The 27,679-nt window shown below is 34.9% G+C and overlaps 1 protein-coding gene across 9 annotated transcripts in view; it reads right to left on the bottom strand.

Annotated features, from left to right (window-relative positions):
- The window catches only part of gria4b (glutamate receptor, ionotropic, AMPA 4b), a 177,795-nt gene that overhangs the window by 8,405 nt on the left and 141,711 nt on the right, over nucleotides 1–27,679 (bottom strand). For all 9 annotated transcript variants that reach the window (XR_012396477.1, XR_012396478.1, NM_212752.2 and 6 more), the window contains exons 11-13: nucleotides 27,302–27,675; nucleotides 4,758–4,956; nucleotides 1,958–2,205 (exon numbers count right to left, since the gene is read on the bottom strand). Coding sequence is in view for 7 of the 9 variants with exons in the window: in NM_212752.2 (NP_997917.2) it covers nucleotides 1,958–2,205; nucleotides 4,758–4,956; nucleotides 27,302–27,675 (821 nt within the window). In the remaining 2 variants the exon portion in view is untranslated. The remainder of the gene's footprint in view (nucleotides 1–1,957; nucleotides 2,206–4,757; nucleotides 4,957–27,301; nucleotides 27,676–27,679) is intronic.

Here is a 27,679-nt window from a genome sequence, read left to right as displayed (position 1 = left end):
TTTAATAATTCAGTTAAGTTAAGGGTCAAAGAGTATACGATGGGAATGATTCAAGAGAGGTTTATCCTGAATGCAGTTTATCCTGAATGCAACACTGATAAACACACAGCCCACAGGAACAAAGAACGGGACAGGGAAAGAATGTAGTGAGACACGTCTGAGCTGAGGAGGGGAAGAGAAAGAAGAGCATTAAATGCACTGTGTGCTGTAGATGTGAAGCCCAGTGAATGTCCTGCACCGGTCCGACATCACAACACTACGAAAAAAAACGCTAATCCACTGGATGCTCAGGAGAAGAGCCACACAGACCACAATAACTCCATTACAAAACAGCTGATCCTGGAGCTACTGACATCTGTAACAGACTCCTCTCTGAGATGTTTCCACTTTTATTTATTTACAGGATATGAGTTCTCGGTATCATCCTTTCATATTTTACTAGCCGAAATGCTAATTCGTAATTTGGGTATTAAGATTTCTACTATTTCTGCAGTTTTTGATATCAGGAATTGCATTTCCAGAAGTAAAAATGTAAGTTCTTGATATCAATGATGACATGCTCTCTGAAATCAGGTATTAGCAAGAATTGTGTTTACAATAGTTACATATTAACATTCAAATTCAATTGTAGATATCAGGGTATTAACTTACGGTAAGTTTATACTAGTAGCAGGCTTACAATTTTTGATACTGATAAATACTATGTAACTAGTAAAATGCAATTGTTACTAGTTGAAGTGTTAATTCTTTATATAAGAAATTAAATTTCTACAAGTAACAATGACAATTTGACCTCAGGGGTAACACTTTACTTGAAGTGGGTGTACATAAGACTGCTATGACCACTTTGTGACATGACACAGCTTAAGATTTTGAGATGCATGGTTATGAGAACTGGCATTAAGTGTTATTTGCTCAGTTTTATTCTTAATAAATGCAAAGGTGACATTGTTTGAGATGTCTTTGTTATACCAAGTTGACAACCAAATACATCATAACCTTACTTCGTCACGACAATTAACTTGACATTATCAAGACAAAACCTGTCATAAATCTGTCATGAACATGATTGTCATGAGACCATTATAATCATGAATTTTATAACAGCATCCTTAATATTTTACTTGACCTCAACTAAAATTAACAAATTGAAAAAAGTGATCAGAAAACGATTAATGAAACAAATATAATGGCCTAAAGGCAATCATGTTTTGACAGATTTATGACAAGTTATGTTATCTTGGTAATATCAAGTTGTCAAAGAAAAAGACAGGTTGTGATGTATTTTTTGTCAAGATGTCAAAAAGAAATCCCAAACAAAGTAATTTTTGCATTTAAAATGAAATAACTGAGTGAATGACACTTTATAACAGTTGTCATTTGCATGCATAAAGTCTTATAAACACCTCCAAGTAAAGTGTTCCCAAATGCTAACTGCCATTGTTACTGGTAGAAATTCCTCATATCAAAAATCACCTCTGAAACGTCAAAAGTCTGTCAAAGTGTTGACATTGAGAATTGATACCCTGCAAAAAAAGAAAAGTCAAACCAGCTTGCCATCCCTTTCAGTATTTTTTTAACATGGTGCTTCAGTTATTGGGCGTGATTATTACAATTCCCATCCCAGTTTTATGTGGGGAAAAATACTTTATATTTGTCAGACCAGGCAGAATATTCAGAGCTTGTTCATTCAAGTTCATTATTAAACAATTCAAACATAACATATTTTTCCAAACAAATTCAGTGGCATCATCATGCATGCATTAGATTACCTGCTTAAGGCTACATTAAAACCAAAAAGAGAAGAAAAAAAGAAAATATAGCACGACGCATAACACACTGCACACAAAAGCAAATAAAAAGCAAATAAATAAGAAGAGAAGAATAGAAATAGGCACGCCAGGGAAGGTGGAATACCATAACAACACGTGGCATATTGTTATACTACTCCACCCACCTTAACTGTGAGCCCTTTGGCGTCGCCACCCCGTAGCCTTTGGAGTCCAGGTTTCCTCCGACTTTCATGGTGTCACATGGTTTGCGCTGCTCCGTGTATTCATTCATGGTGGACTCCAGGAGGAAGGCGTATTTCCCTTTGGATTTTCTGACCCGTGCGACTCCCTCTGCAGTGGTTTTGGTGAACACTGTGGGCTCTGCTGACTTCATGTAGCTCCACATCTTCTCATACACGGCGATCTTCGACCTCTGAAAGGTGGGGTAAAGGTGTACAGTGCCAGTGAAGCGAGCAGAGGGCACAATTGTTAGTGCTTGAATTGCAGATAAGAGGTAATCTGCCTTTTGGGAACTTAAGATAATTAATATTTATAAATTAATTAATATGTAAATCAACGCATGCACTTCTTATAGAATGTTTGGGGTCAGTAGGACTATTTTGCTACTTTTATTCAGCAATCACACACTAAACTGATCAAAAGTGACATCTGTAATGTTACAAAATGTTTCTGTTTATTAAATTTTTCTCTATATTAAACTTTAAATTGATCAAAAATATCAAACAAATAGGTTAGCCATTTCTACATTGATAAGATTACTCATTATTCATGATCAGTGTTGGGGAAAGTTACTGTTGAAATTAATGCAATACAATATTGAAAAAATCCCCCCAGAAAATAACTCATTGGTTACTTAGTTACTTTTCATGGAAAGAAATTTGTTGTATGACCTTTGAGTTATTTTTGCATTACTTTTCCTTATTTGCCTGAGGTTTAGTCTCTTTCAGAACTTGCAGGTGTTTTGTCACCTTTTTCATAGAGAAGCTCTGCATTTAACATCCACCTATGGAACCTACAAATTCATTTTTCTAGTGTGTAGGTAAATGATTTTTTGACAACTTTCTGAGCCTAGAGCTATACATGCTGTATAGATTAATGACAGCATGTAGTGTGTTTGCTACTTTTGAATGTTTTGTGTAATTAGTTAAGCAAATTCACTGTCAATTGAGATAAAGATTGAATAAAGCCTAAGAGTACCAACATAAAATAATTTAAGGCAAAAACTAAAAATGTAAAATGTTTAATAACAAAATGAACAGTAGGACGAAAAAAATCCCCATATTAAAATAAATCTCTGAGCTTTATCCATTGATTAAATTGCTTCATGTGGCCTTAACAAATGTGTAAAAACTTACTATTTTACAAAACGTAGTCACATTTACAGTAACGTTAGACAGTGGCTGCATCTCCTCAACAATAAAAGCAATAACCAATTCTTTTAGTTTATTTGAATTATTCGTTTTACCTGGAGAAGGTGAACTGATGCAGTACGCTCTCTCATTAGTGTGTGATTTTTACTGACATTTTTATTCCGCAATATATTTTGTAGAAGCCAATAAAGCAAGGTAAAAAGTAACCAGCGTTACATTTTTTTTAAAGTAGCTGAAATATTATTACTTATTTTTAAAAGTAATCCGTTATATTACTCATTACTTTGGAAAAGTAATATTATATCGAACGCACATTAAAACGTGTTACCCCAACACTGTTCATGATAATAATAATTAATAATCATCATCTAATACTTAAAGGTAGAGTTCACCCAAAAAAGAAAATTCTCTCATCATTTGATCAACCTTCACTTGCTTTAAACCTATTTGAGTTTTTTCTTCTGTTGAACACACACAAAAAAAAGATTTTTAATTTTTTTTTAAATGTTGATTGCTGGTGTCTTGACATTTTAATCTACCCATCAGATTATGCTACCAAGTACCAACACTGTATCTGAATGGTTCTGAGGATGGGGTTAGGGATCAGGTAGGTTAGGGCGATATGCAGCTTCATATAACACTACTCCACAATAAAATCTACACTGGTAGCAAAATCTGATGGGTGGTCATCAAAATGTGCTGCCTACGTTTTGAATGGGAGATAGGACAATCTGACAAGGTAGGACAAATCGACAGAACAACTGCACCTATTAACTTTCCATAAGTGTTTTTTTTCTACTATGGATGTCAATGGATGAAAGCCAGCAGCATACTTCAAAATATCTTCTTCTGTGTTCAACAGATAAAAGAAAATCATAAAGGTGTATAACTACGTGAGGAAGAGTAAAATATGAGGTCATTCAAAATTTTGGGTGAATCATGTTTTTTTCCACCAAATATTGATTTCTTACCTCTTCTGAAGTTTAAACATTTGTATTGTGTTATCTAAAATAAACATAAACACATCTGAAGACATTTTAATGCAAAAATGACAACATTTTTAACATAAGACTTGCAGTAATGTTTGGCTCAAACACAGATGCTAGAGACATTTCTTCTGATTTATTTTCTTTTTATATAGATTTATTTTAGCTAACATGTACTTCATTTTTACTTACTAACAATTTTTTTGGGAGGGTGGAGATGGATTATTTAGTGATTCAAGGTTGTAAAAGGACTAATACATATTAATGTATTACATTACAGATTGTCAAATGTAGGCTACAACAGTACTTGAAGAACACAAAAGTGAACAGTAAACAGTAAATGCTAATAAAGTATTGCTATGCATAATTTTTTAGTTTTGTAAAAATATGACATGTATTGTGGTGGTCACAGTAACTACAACCTCAAAATGAAGGCAAACCCCTGGTGTGCTTAATAATGAAAGCTAAAATTTCCTAAATTAGCATATTAGTCAATGAATTTTCAGTTTTTTTTCTCCTAATGCAGCACTTGAAGTCTTCTCATTTTGAAGTGATTCCCTCTTGCCCCCTTAACAAAACACCAGTGGCCATGCCATTTGTCCACTCACCCTGAAGAACTCTTTGGTGGAGCCTGAGTCAAGAGTGCCGTACGCGATGTCTGTCTGCTTGGCCAGATCCTCAGCACTTTCGATGGGCGACACCATCCTCTCCACAGTCAGGAAAGCTGCCAGGTTTGCAGTGTAGGAGGAGATGATGATGAGGGTGAAGAACCACCACACTCCACCCACGATACGGCCAGATAGAGACCTGCAAAGCCGAGAGGAAAATGACCGTGCAGGAGAGTTTGAAGAAGTGGAGAATGACAGAGCAATGAACATGAGAGGATATCGTTGAGGGAAGGAAAAAGAAGGGTAGAGGGAATTCAGGAGAGTTGGAGGAAAAAGGACAGAAATTTTTTGTTAGAAAGCATTGTCAATATAGAAATTGAAATAAAAATAAACTGCAAGGGTATGCCGCCAAATTGGCTGAATCAACACAATTCTTGAGTTTTTTTTGGGACAACTTAATTGTTTTATGTTTAATCTACTCAGTGGTGGAAAGACTACTGAAAAATCATACTTAAGTAAGAGTAACACTACGTGAAGTTTATTTATAAACTTATTTTGAGAGGATTACGTGCTTATGATTGCTAACAGCTGGATCCACATTATCCAATTCTCAATGCACCAATCAGACGATTCCTAAGCTACTACAAATACCCTGGGTTAAGTACCACCAATATCTTTGTTTTGAAGATTCCCCACTTCCACCCCTACTCCTTCTCCTAGATGGGTGACACGGCGGACCAGTGCTTAGCACTGTTGCTTCACAGCAAGAACATCTCTAATTTCAGCCTTTACCAAACCAGCAGACATTTCTGTGCAGAGTTTGCACTTTCTCCCTGTGCTCACATGAGTTTCCCCCGGGTTAGACGAGATCTATCTGAGCTCAAACTCCCCTCTCACCTTGCAACGGGAGGGAGCCCCGGGCTCGTGGATCTTATGAGCTCAAGGCTCTCTCCCGGGACAGCATGCCAAAGTAGCTTATAATTAATCAACAGCAAAGTGTGAACTGTTGAACTGCCCAAAAATGAAGTGCAAGTAGAGTAAAAGTATCTGTTGTAAATATTACTCAATGTATGAGTAAAAAGTAATAATTTTAAAAGTGCTCAAGAGTGAGTATTACACTGTGAAAGGTTGATGAGTTTACAGTACATGCAGTTTATGCATATATGTGTGTGTAAACGTAACATTCTGTAGTGCATTTAATGATTGTTTAAGGCCATTTGATGATTTTAGTCAACATACAGTAGGCATCCATCATCTTATCAGTGACATGCAGTCTCTGAGTGATTGCGTGTAGTTTAAAGATTTTGGACATCTTCTTGAACATTTTTCAAACATGTCTTGAAATTGTTCATTAGAATACAAAATTGTAAAATAGATATTTATTGTCAACATGTCTTTCCTGGTAAAATAAAAAGTTATAATAATAATAATAAAATTATCATTAAAATTCGATTGGACTGGAGTTGCAAGACTGCAAGAAAAAAATAGTGACTGAAGGCTGAAGGAAAACAATGGAGTAAAAGAACTAATACTGCTCAAGGGAAAGTACACACCTTAAAAAACTACTTAATGAATTACAATTCCTGAGAAAAACTACTTACAGTAATTTGAGTATTTGTGATTTGTTACTTTACACCACTGAATCTAAGCGATTTGGGTTGGGACATTATTTTATGACATTATATTATGACTTTTCAGATCTGAAAGATGTTTTTTCCATTCAATTCAATTCAGTTAAAATCAAATGTATTGTGCTTTACACAATAATTTTGGGATGCTCAAGATGTATACTATTGTTTAACAAAAGTTAGTCAATTGTATGATTTTATTTAATAATAATAATAATAATAATAATAATTCCTTACATTTATATAGCGCTTTTCTGGGCACCCAAAGCGCTTTACACACAACGGGGGGATCTCATCATCCACCACAAGTGTGCAGCATCCACCTGGATGACGCGACGGCAGCCATTTTGCGCCAGACCGCACACCACACACCAGCTGATTGGTGGAGAGGAGACAGTGATGAAGCCAATTGGAATATGGGGATGGTTAGGAGGCCATGATGGACAAAGGCCAGTGGGCAGATTTGGCCAGGATGCCGGGGTTAAACCCCTACTCTTTTCGAAGGACATCCTGGGATTTTTAACGACCACAGAGAGTCGAAACCTCTGTTTAACGTCTCATCCGAAAGACGGCGCTCACTGAGCAGTATAGCGTCCCCGTCACTATACTGGGGCATTAGGACCCACACAGACCGCAGGTTGGGCGCCCCCTGCTGGCCTCACTAACACCACTTCTGGCAGCAACCTAGCTTTCCCATGTGGTCTCCCATCCAGGTACTGACTGGGCGCAGCCCTGCTTAGCTTCAGTGGGCGACCATGTGAGAGTTGCAGAGAGCTAGCTGCCGGATTTAACCAAATCTGTATGTGTTGACTCAACTTAAAACAATTGCTCAGTGTAATTTTTGTAGAAAAAACATTTCCCAGGATACTTTGCAGTAAATTTCACAACTTGAGTTGTAAACAAAAATGTATTTAGCACTAGCCACCCCGAAGAAGCACCACAAATAATTAATCAATCTCGCTATGGTCACATACTGTGTGTATTTTTTTCAATAAACTTGAAATATATTGTTTATAAAATTAATAAATTAAATTAATAGTTTTATAATTGTCAATGGTTTTTAATTTGGCTGCTATTTGTAATTCTTTATGGGATGGAAATTCTTTACCAAATTTAAAGGTTAGTCCACTAAAATATTATTTCAAATAGGTATACACTTGTTCAAACCTGAGTTTCTTTTTTATCTATTGAACACAACAAGTTATTTTAGAGAATGCTGGTTGTTGGCACCCATTGAATTCCATCCTATGGAAGTCATTGCGTAGTATCAACCAGCATTCTTCAAAATGTCCTCTTTTGTGTTGAACAGAAGAAGAAACTCATAAAGGTTTAATGGAGTAAATGGTGAGATAGTTTTCACTTTTGGGTGAACTATCCTTTTAAAGCCATTCACAGTATTGTACCTTTATTATTGTCTCTTATTTTAATATACTTCTTTGCTTCAAAGTTTGTAATTTGTGATTCTCTTCATAGCTGCTTCATTTGGCTCATAGCTTACATCTCTATAATAAAGACTTTAATAAAATCCTTATGTGAAAAAAGGAATGGGAAAAAAATTCCGGTGACTACAGAAGGCACTGCAGATCTTCAGTGTCTTACAGCATGAAAAGCAACTCGTGAACAGTGTTTCAGTGCAGTGATGTTTTAATTGACTGTGTAGGTGAGGGTCTCCTCCACACAGAGGGAGATCTCCATCCGACTGGCTTGCCGTCAACACATATTGGCTATTTAGAGTGGGCCGTCGGGAACGTCAACCACGATGGGGATGAAGTGCTAAAACCCAACGCTGTTTACATTTACACCTCATCCTAGTTATGCAAATCATTTGACAGGACAGCATTGTGAATTTATGCAGGCCTTTGCTTCTTTTCGTGCAGTCAAGGAAACAACCATGTTGTTAAAGGAAGAGTTTATCCAAAAATGAAAATGACCACATTAATTACTCACCCTCAAGCCATCCTCTGTGTATTTTTTTCTGTCAGATGAAAACAGTCAGAGTAGTTTTAAATTTGATCCTGGCTTTTCCGAGTGGTATAGTTTAATGGTGTTGGATGGTGGCTTTTGTTCTGAAACTTCCAAAAGCGCACAAATTTAAAAACTCATATATCGCCAGGGCTTTTTTTACACGTCTTATGATGTGGATCGATGTGTTTTTGTAACAGAAATTTTTAAAATTAGGGATTTAAAGATTTACCGTGAGCTTGTTGAAAATGGATTAAAATATATGACGATTCATACCAGTAGAAATCTTGAGCAAATCGCGATATATTTTTGAACAAAGGGTTTATAGTCGCAAACTTGATTTACCTGTACATCAGTGGCAAGCAAGAGGTGGTGTGGCGGAGTAAAATGACAGCGGTAAAGTGCGCCAGACAAACACAAACTGTGTGTAAATACTGTGAAAACACATTTACTTGCAGAAGAACGAGTATGATGCACATAAACCAAGCAGACCAGATGATTTGCAGATCCGCTTGATCCGACGAGTGCTACTGAGATCACACGGTGCATCAGTGCTTTCATAATGAAAGTGTGAAGATGTTTTTCAGACTGACAGAGAAAGTTGTTCTGTTACAGAAACAGGTAATAAATTATTATTACTCACGCCTTTTCAAATTAGTGTATGCATATTTTAATAATTTGATTATTATTATTAAATATTAAACATGATTATCTCTTCTTAAGTGTATCACACTGATACTTATACTAATTAATTATACAAGCAATGTTAATTATTCACCTTCATAATCATGTTCAACTCCTGTCTTTGCCCTACTATATAATTAGATCTTTTTTTTTTTTTTTACCGCTGTCTTTTTTTTTTGGATTAGGAAAGGCTTACCTCTCCACACCAGTCATCTCAGTCCCCAGTAAAACAGTTTTTTTCAGCAGGGGACATTGTAAATGTGCAAAGACCTCAGCTTATGTCAGAAAACAGAGAGATACTGATCTTTCTTTTGAAAAATGTCAAATCCCAGCACAGTCACAGTTTTAGTGTGTTTAAATAAAAGAGTCTTCTTTAGTTTGTACTATTACTATTTATTTTGGAATTAATTTGTTTTAAAAATAGCAATTTGGTTATGGCACAAAATATATTATTTTGCAAAACAAATTTCAAGCATTTAAGAAAAAAAGGTAAGGGCTCTTTAAATTTGCTTCTAATAATTAAAAAAAAAATTGTGCCTAAGTGAAGTTTCACAAACTAATTTTAAGAGAAGCATGTGATATGATTGATCGCAGCTGGTCTCTCATCTATAATCATTAGTTGGCCAATCAGATTAAACCAAACTCACTATAAGTAGGCTGGCTAAAACTACTCCCTTATCTTCATTTTTTTGAAGAAACCCCCCATCCACCCCTTCTCCCCCTTTCCTCCTTTACCAGGGGAAGCTCTTAAGAATCTCGTACTCCCCTTACATGCTCATTGACCAGATGGGAGCCCTGGGCTCAATTATCTCCAAGCTCAGGGTTCTCTACTGGGACAGCATGCCAAACCTGCTATTATTTTCAAGCATGATCTAAGTGCGAACTCTTGAAATCGTGAATTGTATCGACTACAGTTAGGTGAATCATGTAAATAAAATGTAAATAAAACAGCATGGTGGTCTTGCCGGTCTCAATGCTGGTCTTGACATTGAAACCAGCAAAACCAGCACATCAGCATCACCATACTTTACCCCCATATGCTGTTTTTTTTTAAACAGGGATGACAGACGACTACGATGTATGACATATGACATATCACGCAACGTTGAGAAGACGCGTGTACAATTTTATACAGTTACGCTAAGCTAACTAGTTTTCATGTTTGTCTTCTGTGGTAAACAAACTGTGGTTCTTATGAGACTCGTATATTCCACAACGAATGTATTTAACATTATACGTCATAAATCTGTGATTGGAGTTTATAAATGAAACATTTGAAATAACTTTGTTACAAAAACACATCAATATGCTTTATAAGACAAGCATTGACACCCTGCAAAGTGTGGGTTAGTTTGAGGACAGATTTATGCGCTTTCGGAAGCTTCAAAATAAAAAGCCACTATTCAACACCATAATACCAGAGCCAGGATAAAATTTTGAATAACTTCGACTGGGTTTGTCTGACAGAAAAAAAGCCCTAAACACAGAGGGTAGCTGAAGGGTGAGTAAATTATGGGGTAATTTTCTTTTTTGGGCCGAACTATTGCTTTAAGGCACATTGGATGCAATAAGAATAGACTCAAGGTGAACAGTCACCCTTCTGAGACTTAAATCCGAGTAACTAAACGCTAACCTGCATGCAGACACACCATTCAAGCTTGGCGACGACTGCAAATCAGATGCGCTAACCGCGGCTAATCGATTTGACTTCATGAGACAAAGCCAATTTAATAAGAGCCTAAATTGAGTGGACACGAAACCAGTGAGTCACCCCTCGGGCTGCTCCGCTGCCCTGTCGCTTGGCATACAGTATCATTCATAAAGACATATGATCCATGAACAAACAGGAATTCTCTCTGGTCCTCATCATGTCATTTGGTGTAAAACAGACCGTCTGATCACAGCTCAATGATAAGAATCAAGCCGTCTCTGTGGATTTCACACATGCACACACAAGCGCAAAATAAGCAAACTATCTCTCAAAGCGGCTCATTATCAAAGAGCTGCCATTAGAGCTGTGAAAAGGGATGCTTGACTGTCAGTGAAATAGTCACTATGCAGATTCCCCATCAGCAAGTGTGTTCCTGAGCAAGAGGATGTTTGCTGAATTCAAATAGCATTTTGAAAAGTTGGTAGATTTGTGGGAGAGAAAGAAACGGAGAGACCTTGACGTGCCGTGGATAAATGGAAAGGTCACTGCCCGCAGCCTCAGCGAGCCTCCAGCGCTTTATTTATTCATGGCTTCCTCTCTACTGCTCTGATTAAGATTTAATACCTGCAAATCAATTTTGCCATGCATGAGACTAAAGTCGTTCACAATCATACTCCACATTACCGATCTCCGCTTTTGCTGGCAAATTGGAAAAATAAAAAAGCAAGCTCTTACATTAGCCCATTAAAAATACATTCGTTCCTATTTGGCAGCATTTGCCATCTCTTGGCGTTGTCAGATGCAGCATGTGGCGTCTTCAAACACCTGGATGTCTCAGTGTGGCCTGAACATTACAGAAAACCATAAGCAGCTTTATGAGATGCTAAAGTGTTACTTAAAACTTAAGTAATTGTGCTACTATAAAACTAGTAGAAGACTTGTTTATAGGCATACAGGCTATATCAGGGAGAGATTTTAAGATGCAGGCTCCTAAAAAATAAGTGGGCTGTCATTTGGTTATCATAAATATAGTCATATTGTTAAATATTAATGTAATTTTAAATGTTTTGACACTTTGAATTCATTCTAAAATTATCGGACTGTTCAAAACAATTGTCTTATAATTATTATATAAGGATAATTTTTTTGAAACTTTTTTTAGATGCTTTGATATTTGCTCTTGATTAATAGAATGCTTTCTTGCTCTGTTAAAGGGATGGTCTACTACTTATATATATTTATATTCACATATTTTAAGCTTTGGTTCATGTGTAATGTAGCTGTGTGAACATAGACAATATCTAAAAATATAATACACTCAAAATACAATACAAAGGAAGACATTGGCTTTTACAGAGTTAGCTTAGCAAAGCCTACAGCGAATGAAGTTTGGGGACTACAAAAATTTACATCCGGGTTAGTGAGATCACAAACCCTTCAGGTTACGCACATTCACCATATGCATACACCCTGTGCAGCGAAGGGGCGCGGCCAGAGGCACTGTAATGTTATAGCAGAGAAAACTAAAATGCGGCCAAACGGTGCTATTTCCACAGAGCTTGTTCTGTTTCAGTATTTGGGCTTCCAAAGGAAACAAAACAAAGAGAGAAGTAGTTACAGTTTAATTATAATTACCTTCCAGACAATTATAAAAATATATAGCTAGCATTTGACCAAAGACAGCTTCCAGAATCTCTCCCAGTCCAGTGCTGGATTTGGCTAAAAACTCCTCAAAGAAGGAGCAGCTTGAACCATATTAGACGAAGCTGTTGATTGTGAACCACAACCTGTAAGTATTTTATTTGTTAATATTTATCTATTACATGCACAGTTTCTAGCGTTAACGGTATGATTTAGCAAGGATGTAAACAACAGGAAATGCTGTTTGGCACCATTAAAATATCAAGCTATAAATGGGTATTTATCAGTCAAACTGCTGTAAACACTCACATGATTTTTTTTTTTTTTTTTTTTAACAAATGAAGCATGAGCACACATTGCTTTGCATCTAATGAACCCAACCACACCTTTTAAACACACTCTAGACCAGGGGTGGCCAACCCTGTTCCTGGACAGCCACCTTCCTGCAGATTTCAGTTGCTACCCATATCAAACACACCTGAACCAATTAATTAGGATCTGAACACTACGTGATAATTACAGGCAGGTGTGTTTGATATGGGTTGCAACTGAAATCTGCAGGAAGGTGGCTCGCCAGGAACAGGGTTGGCCACCCCTGCTGTAGACCAAATCTTTAAAAAAGTTCAAGTAAAAAAAAAAAAAAAACTTTATATGGTAGTATTCTTCATATTCTAGCTGTTATTTTTTTTTCCTAACAATGCCTGAAATTTTGTATTAATAGCACTTCTTTTGATAATTTGCTAACACTAATATTAAGAAGCATTGGCTAAATAAATGTTAATGTAATAGAATGTAAATTTATAGACACTTACTAAATATAAACAAATATCCGTGTATACTACGATAAAATGTAAATGTTGTATAATAAACTACCTGACAAAAGTCCTGTCACCTATCCAAGTTTTAGGAACAAAAAATGATAACTTGACTTCTAGTTGATCAATTGGTATCAAAAGTGGCTTACATAAAAGGCAAAAACCTCTAGATTATGCTGCTTTAAGGCACGCAGAAAGGCACGTAGAAACAGTGGGAAGGGGAGGAATAGCCTTAAAGGTGCAGTACATCAACACCGCCACCTTGTGCAAAAAGGTATAAAAGAGAGTCTTATAAAAGGTATAATAAAAAATCTGATGGGTGTTTTGAACTTAAACTTTACATACATATTCTGGAGACACAAAAGACTTATCTTAAATCTAAAAAAAGAAATAATCCAGGTGCCCTTTAAAGATGAAGAAAATGTTCGTACATTTAACAAAATATGTACTATTATTACTATTTTTTTTTCAAAACATTACCTGCTTTTTAAGTATTTAATATCAATGTTCATAGTATAATCATAAATGATACTAAAATATTAAAGACGTAATTTCCTTTATCAGTAATAGTTCTATGGACCTTCCAGCACCCTTTTAGAGTTCTCTGTGGTCCTCTGACTCAGAATCTGAAAGGCTGTATCACTCAAAGTTGAGTTAAGTGTATTCACAAAAGAATTAAACCACAGGAAAAGTCAATAATTAATTTCCAATGATAACCTTTTTTTTTTTTTTTTTTTACCAAAAATAGTCTCAACAGCTGTCCTTTTTATCCTTATGCACAGCAAAAATTGAAAATAACAAGACTCACACTGATTGCCATGACTGCAGTGGATTTAGGTCGGCTGCACCTGTGAGTTCAAGGGCAAAGAAATCCACCGCTACTCAAGACAACAGCCAAATGATGGTATTTCTGCCCACTACAAATAATAAGCTTGACTAATGCACTGAGAGCTTTTTAAATAAATCAAGGCATCAGTGATGAGCATGACACACTCTCTTTCTAATCCAGAACAATAGCATCACGCCTAACATCTACAATGTGTGGCATGCTTTCAGTATTGAGAATGGTAATGTTTTCAGCTGCACTTGCCCTTAAATTGGGTCCTATTATATTAATTTTCACAAGATGTAATATGCCTCAGGTATCCCCAGAATGCATCTGTGAAGTTTCAGCTCATAATATCCTACATATCATTTATTATACAATGCTCTATAGTAACTGTTGAGATGAAGAAGTCAAAATAGGTCTTTTCATGGCTGTTTCTCAATTTCAAAAAAAGCAGAGAATGGATTTGCATTCTAATGCCAAGTTCCCTTGGAAGAACACAGAATTCATCCTGTGAGAAATGAGATGCCACATTCCTCCTGATGGTCACATGACCTTCACGCATTTTAAAGGAAAATGATTGAAACATTACAGCGTTCATACAATGATTTATTGATACATTCCTTTTTCATATACAGTTGAAGTCAGAATTAGCCCCCCTGAATTATTAGCCCCCATTATTTTTTTCCGTTTAACGGAGAGATTTTTTCAACACATTTCTAAACATAATAGTTTTATTAACTCAATTATATTAACTAATTTATTTTATCTTTACCATGATGACAGTAAATAATATTTTACTAAATATTTTTCAAGACGCTTCTATATGGCTTAAAGTGACATTTAAAAGCTTAACAAGGTTAATTAGGGTAACTATGGAGGTTAGGGTAATTAGGCAAGTTATTGTATAATGATGGTTTGTTCTGTAGACTATCATAAAAGTATAGCTTAAAGGGGCTAATAATTTTGACTTTAAAATGTTTATTAAAAAATTAAAAGCTGCTTTTATTCTAGAGAAATCTTTTATTCTCCAGAAGAAAAAAATATTATCAGACATATACTGTAATTTTTTTTTTGCTCTGTTAAACATCATTTGGGAAATATTAAAAAAAGAAAAATAAATTCAAAGGGGGGCTAATAATTTTGACTTCAACTGTATATGACATGCGCAGAAGCCTTACAAAGATACTTCGCACAATACAAAGAAAACAGATTTTAATATGAATTTTAGCAAATAAACACGCTTTAAGTGTTTAAAGTGTGGTTCTCTCAAGCATCCTCAGATCTATCAGCCTTTTAGTTTTAGAGCTAAACTTTGGCGGTTGATGATGTCACAAAATAATCTAAGAAAGAAGGATCGCTTAGGTACAAATACTGAGAAACTCTTTTAAACTGTATGTACTGTTAGGTATGTTTTCATTCACTCTGGGTTGATTTTGAGTCTTAATTTGGCAATAACTTTTCTGCTTTTGTTTCAGCTAGCAGAATGATTTTTGGTGACAATTCTTTTATTTTGACAAAATGCTTTGCATTTTTTAAAAACTCAACAATACAATGATTTATTTCATACAAAGTCCAGTAACTAAGCTTTTTTGCACAGGGTCAAAAGGGTAATGGTGCCAACTGATAATCAACACTAAAAATTACAAAATGTATCTCTTCCCAACAGGGAATACCACCAACAATCAAAACTGCATGATTATATGGTGTCACGGTTTTGCCATCACAAAATGTGATTATATTAGAAGTCAACGGGGCAAAAACAGCCACCAACAGTAAATTAGGGAGAAATTTAAATTAAAATTTTATATCCAAGACTGTGATTAAAGGGAAAAAAATCCAGTCCACAAGTACATTTTATATTGAAAATACGTCATTTTGTGTGCTTTTTCACCAAATCAGTTACATCATTTGTGAACTTGGCAATTAAAATCATGTAATTTTTAAATCATTTAATAGTTTTGATCAGGGCTAAGATTGATTAACAGATTTATGCAAAACAAATTGCAAAAAAAAATCTGATGCATTTTACAGCAGTTTAATTTAGTAATAGTTTTAATCCTGTACATAACAAAATGATTGAAAATCTGAACAGTGCACAAGGGTTAATGCAATGACCAAGCTACTCCCTAGCCACTTTATGGAAGAGGGCAGAGTCTATACAACCTGTTTTTCAGACCTTTTGCTAAAATAAAACTTTCATGGTTTTGATGTACAAACTTTGCTTTGTCAAATAATAATTGTTCCACTTGTTTCAAAATGACATCACTTTAGTTATAGTATGTAAATGAGTCTTTTTGTATATTTGTATATATTTTTAATATTTGAACCTTTATAGGGTGGTTTTACATACACTACAAGTGAATTTTGCAATCAATATCCCTTACATGCATAAAAACTGAACCTAACTGATTTGAAAATATTAGATATTATAACGCTACTTCCCTCCAAAACAAGTCACACACTTTACTTGTTCTGCAGCACAAACACTCGCTATTTTGAGGATGTGTTTCATCTGTGTATGGCCATAAATCTAAAAAGGAAATTACAGTTCAAGGGTATCAACTTTTATCCCAGAGTGTCTTATGTAGATAAATGATTTCTGGGCTGAAATGATCATTTTGGCATGGAGAAAACCTGGGGCAAAGCTTCCTCTGCTGCAGCGTAATCTCCTCTCTCTCATTTCCGTCACTGTTACAGCACTGGCCTGGTGAGTCAATCATATCCTTACATCACTCCCATGATCTCTCTCTCCTACAGCCCTACAATCATTTCCAAACCATCTGAGGAATAAAAGAAGCCAGTGAATAGAGGCAATTATTGGAGCAAGATCGACCATAAAACACAAAAGTAGGGCCAGAAGAAGAAAGCAAGAGAAAGAGGAGGGGGTAGAGCGAGACAAAGATTTAAAAAAAAAAAAAAAAAGTGAAATTGTTCTTCGACACACAAGAAAAAACACAACAAGAGATAAAAAGCTATCAAAGAAAATCACAGGTTTTTTGACCAACAGCAACCCTGCATTTTCCATACATCCCCACAGCTAAATATACGCTACATCTGCAAACACAAGCGTTCTTTAAAAAACATTCGTCAGCTTCAAACATGCTTGAATAAATATTACCCAGTCAGTGCAACCGAAGCACTTCAAGGACTTGACACTTCAACAAAAAGATTTGTACAGAAGGGCTGCAGCTCCATTTTTGATTGGAGACGCAATCTTACCGAACCTCTGACTATCATTAGCATATCTTAATTCCCCGTTCATCCCGTGATGCAATTTCAAGAGGCTTCGTTCACCAGAGCTGCGTGTGAAAATGAGTTTTTTTTAATCTTCCCATGTCTGATAGGGTCTGCTGCGCACATGCATTACAACTACAAAATCACCACAATAGCGCACGCGGCAGATGCTGGTTCTACCTGTCGAGTGATGACACCTGCCAGCCTGCCTCAGCCAAAAACACGACAGCGAAAACAGGCAAGAGTTATGACCCTGTCCGGCTCCATCTCACAAGACGCCCTCAGCATTTTCATTGCCCATCATTCGCACATCATCTTCATCAATCATCTTACTTAGAGAGCACTTTACCCTCAGTGAAAACTCATAATTCAGTGGTGCTGAACCAAACTGACTAAATTATGTGTTTTAAAAAGGAGAATAAAATAAACTAAAATGACAAAATCAATGACTCATTCTGCAATGTAGAGTTTATGAATCGATATTTCAATTGTACATGATTCAAGTTCAAACTGTGCAATTTCTGCACCAACAGTATCACAATGATAATCATAATCATAATAACAATAATGGACAACAACCTGAGAGCTCAAATCACATGTTTAGAACAGAAAAGTTTAAAAGTTTCAAGTCAAACATGATGATTCATGCTGAAATTAGGTTTAAAAATACTGTATTAACAGAAAAATTGGTTTGTCAGACAACAACAATAACAATAAAAACTCTATGTGCTTGTATTGAAATCCTTGGGTTTAAAATTGTGTTATCAGTAAATCAGGACCTCATTTCAGAAAGGAGGTTAGGTGAAAACGCAGAGTATCTTAACCCTGAAATGCCAGAAACTCTGTGTTTTCTGTTTCAAAATGGCAGGTTTGTCTAACTCGAGAAAGCAGGGTAAGTCAAGCCCGTTTCTGAAAGAGAGGTAACTTTAGCTAAAAGTCACTTGTCAAGATAACTCTGTGAACCTAACCTGGTCAGGAGCAGGTTTTATTCTCTAAACTCTCTGAGTTTCGGTTGGTTTCCTCCCCCTTTTTAAAGACAAAGCTTAGCCTTAGCCATTCATTGCTTGTATTTGTCACACAAAGAACAAAGTCACAAGAATGGCTTGTCCTTTTTTGGGAAAATTACATTTAGATTCAATACCATAGTTTTAAGTTTTACCTTTAATATTACTGCAAAAAATTAATAATTAGCTTAAATTCACTGACCTTTGACAGGGACATGTACTCTAACTAGATTAATAGTATTATTACTTGTTCTACAAACTATTTTTTAGTACTGTTTACATTCTAACTTTCATATCAACCTCCACCACTTGATCAATAAAAAAGGCAGACTCACAAGTGCACTTTTAAATCTATTAAATTTTATCTTAAACTGATCAACGTGTGTAAAAGTGGAAACCTTAAACATTTCCACTGAACATTGAGATGAGGTTGTATGCATTCTTGTTTTGTCAAATTGGTTGTAGAACATATGCATTAGCCTATTTTATGTAATTTAATGCAATTACATCTAAAATAACTTCAAAATTACGGCCAAATCCCCACTTTTTCAAAGTCAATAAACGTCACAAATTACATTGCTTATTTTATCACTTAAATATGTAAATACTTTAAATGGAAGCGTGTGCATTAACTAAAGCAGCTGTGTTTTACCATGCTAACTGTCTTTGTTTCGCTGATGCGGCGGTGTTACTTTAACAAAAAAATCTGGTCATATTTGCTATAACTTAAAAGTTTAGCTGGAGAAAAAAATGCTGATCCCTTTTTTAGATGTTGCCATGGTAACTTGTAATATCTGTGCTCCAATGATAATGCCTTTTTATAGTCATGGTGTGTGCGCTTAACTTTGAATTAGTCTACACAGACTTGAGTGACCTAACTCAGATCAGCTGTTCTGAAACCGAAAACTCTGAAGTTTGTAATCTCTTTAAGTTAACTCAGAGTTCAAGTTTAAACTCCGAGTTGGTTTAACCTCCTTACTGAAAGAGGCCTCAGGAATATTAATAATCAATACCAATATTAATGAAATAATAATAATTAATAGTTACAACAGCTATATCATATTTTTCTGCATTAAGCTTGAGTATATACTTTTATACAGTATGAAGTATTACGATATTGTGATATTATGAAGACAATGATTACAATAATGATTAAATATATTTACTAATAAATGATTTTCGATAACTCTTCACAATAAGTTATTGCTAGTCAATGCATTTACTAACATGAACAAAACAATGAACAGAACATTTATTACAAAATTGATTAGTCTGTGTTAACATTAATGAAAACAAAGTTGTTCATAGTTCACGTTAACTCACACTGTAATAATAACTCATGTTATTACACAGCTCCATTTTTTAAATTCTGATCAGTCACGACATTCCAAGGTATGTTATTGCCAGACAACAACCGCTGAAACTAATAACATCCCTCATCCGGGTACTTCATCTTGACCATCAGTGTATATGTTATTGTGTATATGTGTATATGTGTATGTTATATTGTGTATTGTTATATATTCAGTTATTTTGGCTCTATCAGCTTCACATTTTAGAACAATACAGTAAGTCTTATTCCCTTAACATTTGTACACACAAATTCTGTGCAAAGACATTTTTATGAATAAATTGTGAATCATCCAAATCTTCCATTCTAAAATGTATTCTAAATATACGAAGAAAATCAAGAATAACCACATACACAATAATCATGTATGCCTGAGGCCTTTCAAGGATATATAAAGAACGTATAACATACTGTATAACATATTTTTAGAAATCAGATATGCTATTTAGAGGTTGAGGGAAATGCAACTAGACATCAAAAATGTATAATGTATGTATAACTGAATAATTAGATGTCTATTGATATAAATATGATATTATTTTATTTTAATATATAATGTATAATAAAGATAAAAAAAACAAACCACCTGATCTATCTTATATAAACAGCGATAATATTGTGTCTCACATAGCGTTTAGAGGCATGGCACACTTGGTTCTGCTTCAAGACATTTTGGCACATGCTCTAAGGAGAGAGCACATCTTTAGAGAGTGCACAGATATATTTGCTGAAAACGACAAATGGTTGCTCACTGACTTTAGTGGACAATCACTGTTAACTTACTTTTCAGTTCTAAAACCTGAGGTGTACTACACTGTGTTTTTGTGGACTTTAGAGTGCTGCACGCTTATGTCACTAGGCAACCACTGTATCAACAGTCTTGGTACTGCAGCATGTGATGTCAAAGACTTAAGTGATGTGTGATGCTTTTTCTGCACAGTTGATCTATTTAACTACAGGTGATGCTTTATGGGCACCTATGATGAAAATTATCTTTTGTAAGCTGTTTGGACAGAACTGTGTGCAGGTATAGTGTGTCCACAGTCATATTGGGGTGATAGAAACATATTAAGTCTTTTTTTTTAAATTTCCTGACATTAAAATAGGATTCAAATCCCTCCCATTTTGAGGCCCACCACAACGTGACGTAGAAGTGCAGTTTCCCCACCTACCGAATTGACTGCCTCATATTAACATTCTCCATAGTAACATATGTGACAAATCAACAAATGTGATCAAGAATGAGTTTTACAAGTTAATTTAGGTTTATTTTGTATATTAACATAATGGATATTCATACAGCAGTGGATATTATTGTGTATCCTGTCACATGTCTTGCAAAGTTAAACACGCTTGATGTGTGTGTGTGTCTAAGTTCTTACTGTAGTATTTCTCACAAACCTTACGTGAGATCTGCTTCCTTCATGTCAGTCACTGTGCTGTTTATCTGACGCTGCCGAGGCGGAGATTGAGGCACACTTTGAAAGGTACATGTCAATGGAGGGCGGGGAAAACTAGCATTAGGGCACAGGTAACTAAAAGAGTAACATTGTGTTTAGAGCAGAAAATTACAAACTTCTGAAAGGTATAATAAATAATCGGAGCTGAAACTTTGCAGACACATTCTGGAGACACAAAAGATTTATCTTAAATCGTGAAAAAGGAGTCAAATAGGTGCCATTTTAAAATTATTTTTCTTGATGTTTTGGTGCTGTACTTATCTGTCACAGCACAAGCACTACTTTGTAGAAAGCCCTTGTGAAAATACCTTATATGAAGGTAGTTTGGGCGTGTATTATGCAAATTACTAACGCGGACGCCGATTTAGAACTTACTAACAGAAGTTTACTAACAGAAGAAGGGGTTTAAGAGCAAACTCATGTGCGTATGCTCGTATTGTGAATTAGTTTCAAAGCTATCATGAGAAGTTATGTTTTGTATCTTATAATTACAAAAAGTAATAATAGGATACAATTTGGGGCAAATAGCATTGTGATAAGTGGAATAAAGTTCATCCGGATAGTTGTTTTCTCAGAATAAAGCACTTTAGGCTTGTTCAATATGATGAGCCTGTCAGATTTTATTCTGTGATAACAACCATCTGTATGTGCTTTATCCCTTATTTAACAAGCATAAATATGGATTTTAATAATGCATTAGTGAATTATTAATAAACTCTTTATACATATTGTTCAATATTACCTCATGTTTGTAAAAACAACTTACAGTAACTATTGATACCTTATTGCAAATTGACCTGATTTCCTTGTATAAATATTTTGTACAGTTTAATAAAACAGACAAGTTTCACAAACTACACAACCGGTCAAAAGTTTGGGGTCAGTTTGATTTAAGTGTTTTAAAATAAGCTTCTCCTGCTCACCGAGGCTGCATTTATTTAATCAAAACTACAGTACAAAGTTTAAAATTGTGAAATGTTTTTGCGCTATAAAATAACTGTTCAAAAGTAGTTAATCATTTCATTTAATAATTTATTTCAGCGATTTTAAGGAAGATTTTTTAGCTTCTTTACTCCAGTCTTTAGTCACATGATCCTTCAGAAATCACTATAAAATTAATTACTGCTATTATAATTTTTATTATTATTATTATTATTAATAATAATAATATTATTAATGGTAATAGTAATAAAAGCAATAATCACTGGAGTAATATTTCCATTTGAAACTACATAAAATAAGCAAGCAGTTATTTAAAATTGTAATAAAAATTTAACAATTTATTTATTTTTTTACATTTAATAAATGCTGCCTTGATAAGCCTTGATAATTTTCTTAAAAAAAAAAACATGAAAAAAAACTGACCCCAAACTTTGGACCAGTAGTGTACATGCATATTCGTTTTTTGATTTCTTACTATTACAATGCACTAAATGCAAATAGCTGAATATTTTTATTTTCTCTCAAACACAAACAGCCTGGAAAGTTACCAGACCACGATTTGAAAACGGCTTTCATACGTTATAATCCATCCTCTGACTAATGATTTTGGCTCTACTATGCTATATAAAAAGAGGGTTAAAAATATCCCTAAAAATTGAATCAAATAAATAAAAGTAAAAAAAATGGGCAGAATTGCTATATAAGATTAAGAAAGTACTGAAAAAGACAACACACTTCATGTATTAAATATGCATAAAACTATCAAGTGCACATGAAAAAGAAAGCAAATCTGCACATTTGAATAACCAGTAGGCTATCAGACAGTGAGGAGGAGGAAAGGACAAGTACCAACACCCGAGTAACGCTGCTGAGCAACTGCGTCATCTCGTCTAAATCAAGAACACTGAGCTAAAGGCACATGCTGACTAAAGAGAATTAATGGCATGGACAAAAGAAAATGAATGGAAGTGCTTTTTTTCCTCCCGGCGTTTACCATTGGCTCCAATCCAACTCATGAATCTTTATTAGTTATATGCAAAAAAAGATGAAGTGCATGATACTTATAAGACCTAAATGGAAACCATAGGTCCTCTACAGCGCTGCGATTCACAGCCTATAGAGCAGAAGCGATAGACGCTATGGTTTTGACGGCTCTCTAAGTACCTGCTGTTTTCCTCCAAGAGCTGTGCTTTTTACCGCTCTTCTCTTCCTCTTGGCCTGTCATGAGTGATTTCTTATCTGGTGGGGGCTGAAAAATAAAGCCTGTTTTTTTTTTTCTTCTCTTCTCTTGATAACACTTCTTAAAGAGCTCTATCGTGGTCATGCAGGTGTGTATTACACAGAGAAAAGAGGAGGTGAGTGAGCGAGAGCCTGATGTTAATCCCCGCAGGCGAAGGAGACAAATCACAAAAACAAACTGATGAATGACTGCCACATTTCCGGTGAGATTTCACATTTAGCCGGCAGGACGGACGGACATGTGCGGACATTAGAGGCACAGAGAAATGAAGGGATGACTGATCGAACTGGTCCATGGGAACCCAGGACCCCACACTGACTTCAATGACGGCCAAATCCATCAGGGTGCAAAGTGGGGTGACATTTCAGTTACTTACCGTAGAACAGGTGAGACAAGGGGAATGTTTTAAATACAGAGTAAAATATGTTCAAGGGATAATTTGCCCAAAAATTAAGACTTTTCAACATCAGTAGGGTCCAAAAACAGAGTTCACACTTCAAAATAAATTCTCCAAAACATTGTTTTTGCAGCAACGCCATAGTAGAGCCATTTTCAAATATTCAAAGAAACTTTAAGTAAAGAGTTATTAAAAATATATTTATTTTCTTTAGGTTTTAATTTATTGTCTTCAGATTTGAGATTTGAGTCTTATGGGGAATTAAAAGGTGCTGCATTATAAATGGCTTTTCATGGAAACACTGATGCAAATAAAGAACCTTTATTTTTAAGTGTGTTAAACCCTCTTAAACAGAGTAAAGAATAAGAATGTTTCTTTAAAATCTCTTTTTAAAGCGGATAGAATGACCTTATTTATTTTTGGGTGAAATGTCACTTTAAAACTGATGCTAGCTATTGTACATATACATGGAATATGATCATATCAGTAAGTACACTCACATGCGCTCCATTAAGTTGAGTTGTTTGTGTGTTTGAATGATTTTGGTCTCTGCTGTCTTTAAGGACATAAACACATACACATTCATTTCAAATCTAATCGGAAGGTCACTTTACCTAGATTTTGCAGTCTTTTGTGAAGAAGCTATCATTATATCATGTACTGATACAAAAACATCACGTATATTTAATCTACTAAAAAGTGTTTTTTTAAAAAAAAAAAATCCTAAACTATTTTTTATGGTTTCTATTGTAACTTACTTCACTTTGGGATTAGTCAGACAACCTTATCACGTTTACAATTAGTTCAAAATGCTGCTGCAAGGCTTTTAACAGGTACCAAAAAACACGACCACATTACACCAGTTTTACGCTCTTTGCACTGGTTGACTATGCACTGAGTCACTTCTCTTAATTTTTAGGTCTCTAACTTATGTGTAAATGGGGGCGTAAGTCGAGGCTGAAATGTAGAGGTGACCGTGCTTTCGCAGTAGTTGGTCCTAGGTTGTGGAATGCTCTGCTCTCTCTGGATTAGATCTGTTTAATCTCTGTCTATTTTTAAATCTAGGTTGAAAACTTACCTCTTTGATTTGGCATTTTATCAATGAAAATTGTTTGTTTTAGCTATAATTTAACATTTTTCTTTGTTGTGATGTGTACAGTATTGTGCAGCACATTGGTCAACCTCTGGTTGTGTTCTAAAAATGTAATCAAAAATATCATCAAATACATAGTGTATGCTACTGTCCAAAGTCTGTTCAATTTTTTTTATTTTAATTTAAAAAACTGCATGCTAAGCAAACTAGTAAAAAAAAAAACAATGTAAAATTAAATCTTTTTAGCTTTAATTTTTATACATACATTTATTATTAAACATATGTTTACTTTATATATGTTCCGCTTCCTCAAATTTGTGTTTAAATGGATTTTTTTTCTCTAAATAACATCATACAGTATATTCTCTCAACCTCACATATAAACAGATCCCATGCTAGGATAGTAATAGATGTCACACTACTTTTGTTACTGTATCAAATTTGTCTTCTTTATAAACATGTACTTTAATATTTGTTGATATATATTTATTTTACCCTTTACTTATAGTTAAGTTATAATAGTATTCCTATTATGATTGTATAATAGTATAGTACAGTATAACTAAAAAATGATATTATGCTTTGATTAATACCATTACTATTTTTGAAGAGTACCAGGATTGGTTAAGATTGCGTTGGGCTTACAAAGTTTTTGTAATACTGTAAAACTCAAAAGTCACTGAGAATATATATATATATATATATATATATATATATATATATATATATATATATATATATATATATATGTATATATATATATATATATATATATATATATGTATATATATATATATATATATATATATATATATTAGGGGTGTAATGATTTATCGCTGTACGATTTATTGCGATGCAAAAATGTCACAATATGCATCAGGGCGTTATGACGATTTCATTACGATACAACGTCCGTTTTCTCTTATTAGTTGAGCTGTTAGCACGAGAGCTACGTTCCACCTGCTGTCGCACGCGAGTTCAGATTGCAGCAGCAGTAATGTTAGCAGACCAAGATGAGTGGAGCTGAAATAGAGGATGGCCCATCCTCTCAAAATCAGACGTCTGTCAAAATCAGACGAATTATAATTCGACTAGTCAGAATGACAATTAGAGATATCTGCAATTACAATTGTACTAGTACGAAATCAGATTAGAGATATCTGCAAATATATTATGACTAGTCATTCCTCCATTGACTTCCATTGAAAAATATTTGCAGATATCTCTAAATGAGTTTTGACTAGTCACAATTGTAATTAGAGATATCTCTAAATTAATTAATTAAATATGAATTAAATATATTTATGGATAGTCAGAACAAAGGTTTAAATGCTAAAACTGCTTGCCATACGCGCGCGTCTGCTTCAGTGAACAGAACCTGCAGGTTGTGACTAATAAAGTAGTAAACAACATTCAGTTTGTGGAACAGAGTGATCGTTCAGGAGCCGCGTGGAAAGTATGAACAGCACTTAGCAGTGGAAATGAAACTGAAAACGTACACATTATTTAAACAATCATATCGCATTTTAGAGTTATGATTACGACGAGCATGAACTCTTTTGAGTACAGAGGTACACAAAAATGCACGTCAACATGATACACTTGATAGCGCCGACATCAGCGACGCCGAAGAAATAGTAAACCTGCCTAAACTGCTGAAAAGAGTCACGACTGTCCTGTGTAATAAAAAGACGGCCACCCTGTCACTCATTATGCCCAACATGAAGACAGCCATCCATAAAAACCTCTCAGACAGATACACATCAGTTCAGGATTATCTTATAGAACTGCTGATTACCTGGAAATGTGGATTTTTTTTGCACACACAAAAAACGCAAGTGACCAAGCAAAGCCTTAAGCTCTTACTGTTAAATTCAATTGAATAGAAAGCTTTTTTTTTTTGCACCTTTACTTAAATTGTTCCTTAATTTTGTCTCTGTCATTTCAATAATATTTTTAAAGAAGTTTTTAAAATGTTTTATTTTCCAGAGACAGGCCTGTTTAATTTATTTTCTTAAAGAAGGTTTAGTTTAACAAGTTGAAACAAAAGAAATACATAAAAAATAGTTTACTTGGTAAAATTTGCATTTCAGTTTAATTTTCAATTTTTATTCCAAATATCGTGATACATATCGAATCGTGAACATTATATCGTGATACACATCGTATCGTGAGCTGAGTGTATCGTTACACCCCTAATATATATATATATATATATATATATATATATATATATATATATATATATATATATATATATATATATATATATATATATATATATAGTAGAAAAAAGTATTTAAATGATTTAAAACTTTTTTGTGTATTTATTTTTTAGTTTTAAATGTTTATAAGAGTGCATGTAAATGTACTTAGTGATGACTGTGACTGACTGTTCCCCTCTCCCAAAGACTCAAAGCAGACATAATGAATAAACAGTGAGTTTTAATGCAAATTCTCCCACTTGGCTGCTTTTTAATTCAGACTCAGGCAAAACACTTCATCAAATCACTATGGAAACTACAGCAATGACTACTTCAGCTATCAGACATTACCATATATGAGAAATGGTTTTAATTTCAATGTTTTTACTCGCAAGAAGAGTCGGCTTACCTGGGCGAGATGTCGCACCCCTGCTGCATGAAGGCACCGAGTGAGAACCAGAGACTGTTGAAGATCCCGAACTCATTGGGGGGCTGGTCGCTGGGCAGACCGTCAGTGCCCTCTTCGGGCTCCTCGGTGTGCCACTCATACGGGCTGAAGCGGCTGACCAGGAAGAGCACCACGCTCACGCCTATATAGGCGAACACGATGCACATCCAGATCTCGTAGGCCAGTGGGTCCAGGAAGGAGAAGACACCCGGCTTGGACTTTTGAGGCTTCTTGATCATGATGGAGATGCCCAAGCTCATGAAGGGTTTCGAGAAGTCAATAACCTCCTCCCGGACCAAAGTTATAGTCAATGGGGCCACAGCGATTTCCGCTTTCTAG

Source organism: Danio rerio, chromosome 21, assembly GCF_049306965.1.
Source record: "Danio rerio strain Tuebingen ecotype United States chromosome 21, GRCz12tu, whole genome shotgun sequence".
NCBI classification, from domain to species: Eukaryota; Metazoa; Chordata; class Actinopteri; order Cypriniformes; family Danionidae; genus Danio; species Danio rerio.
Note: the sequence above shows the minus strand (reverse complement) of the source record. Positions and strands in the feature narration are given on the sequence as shown.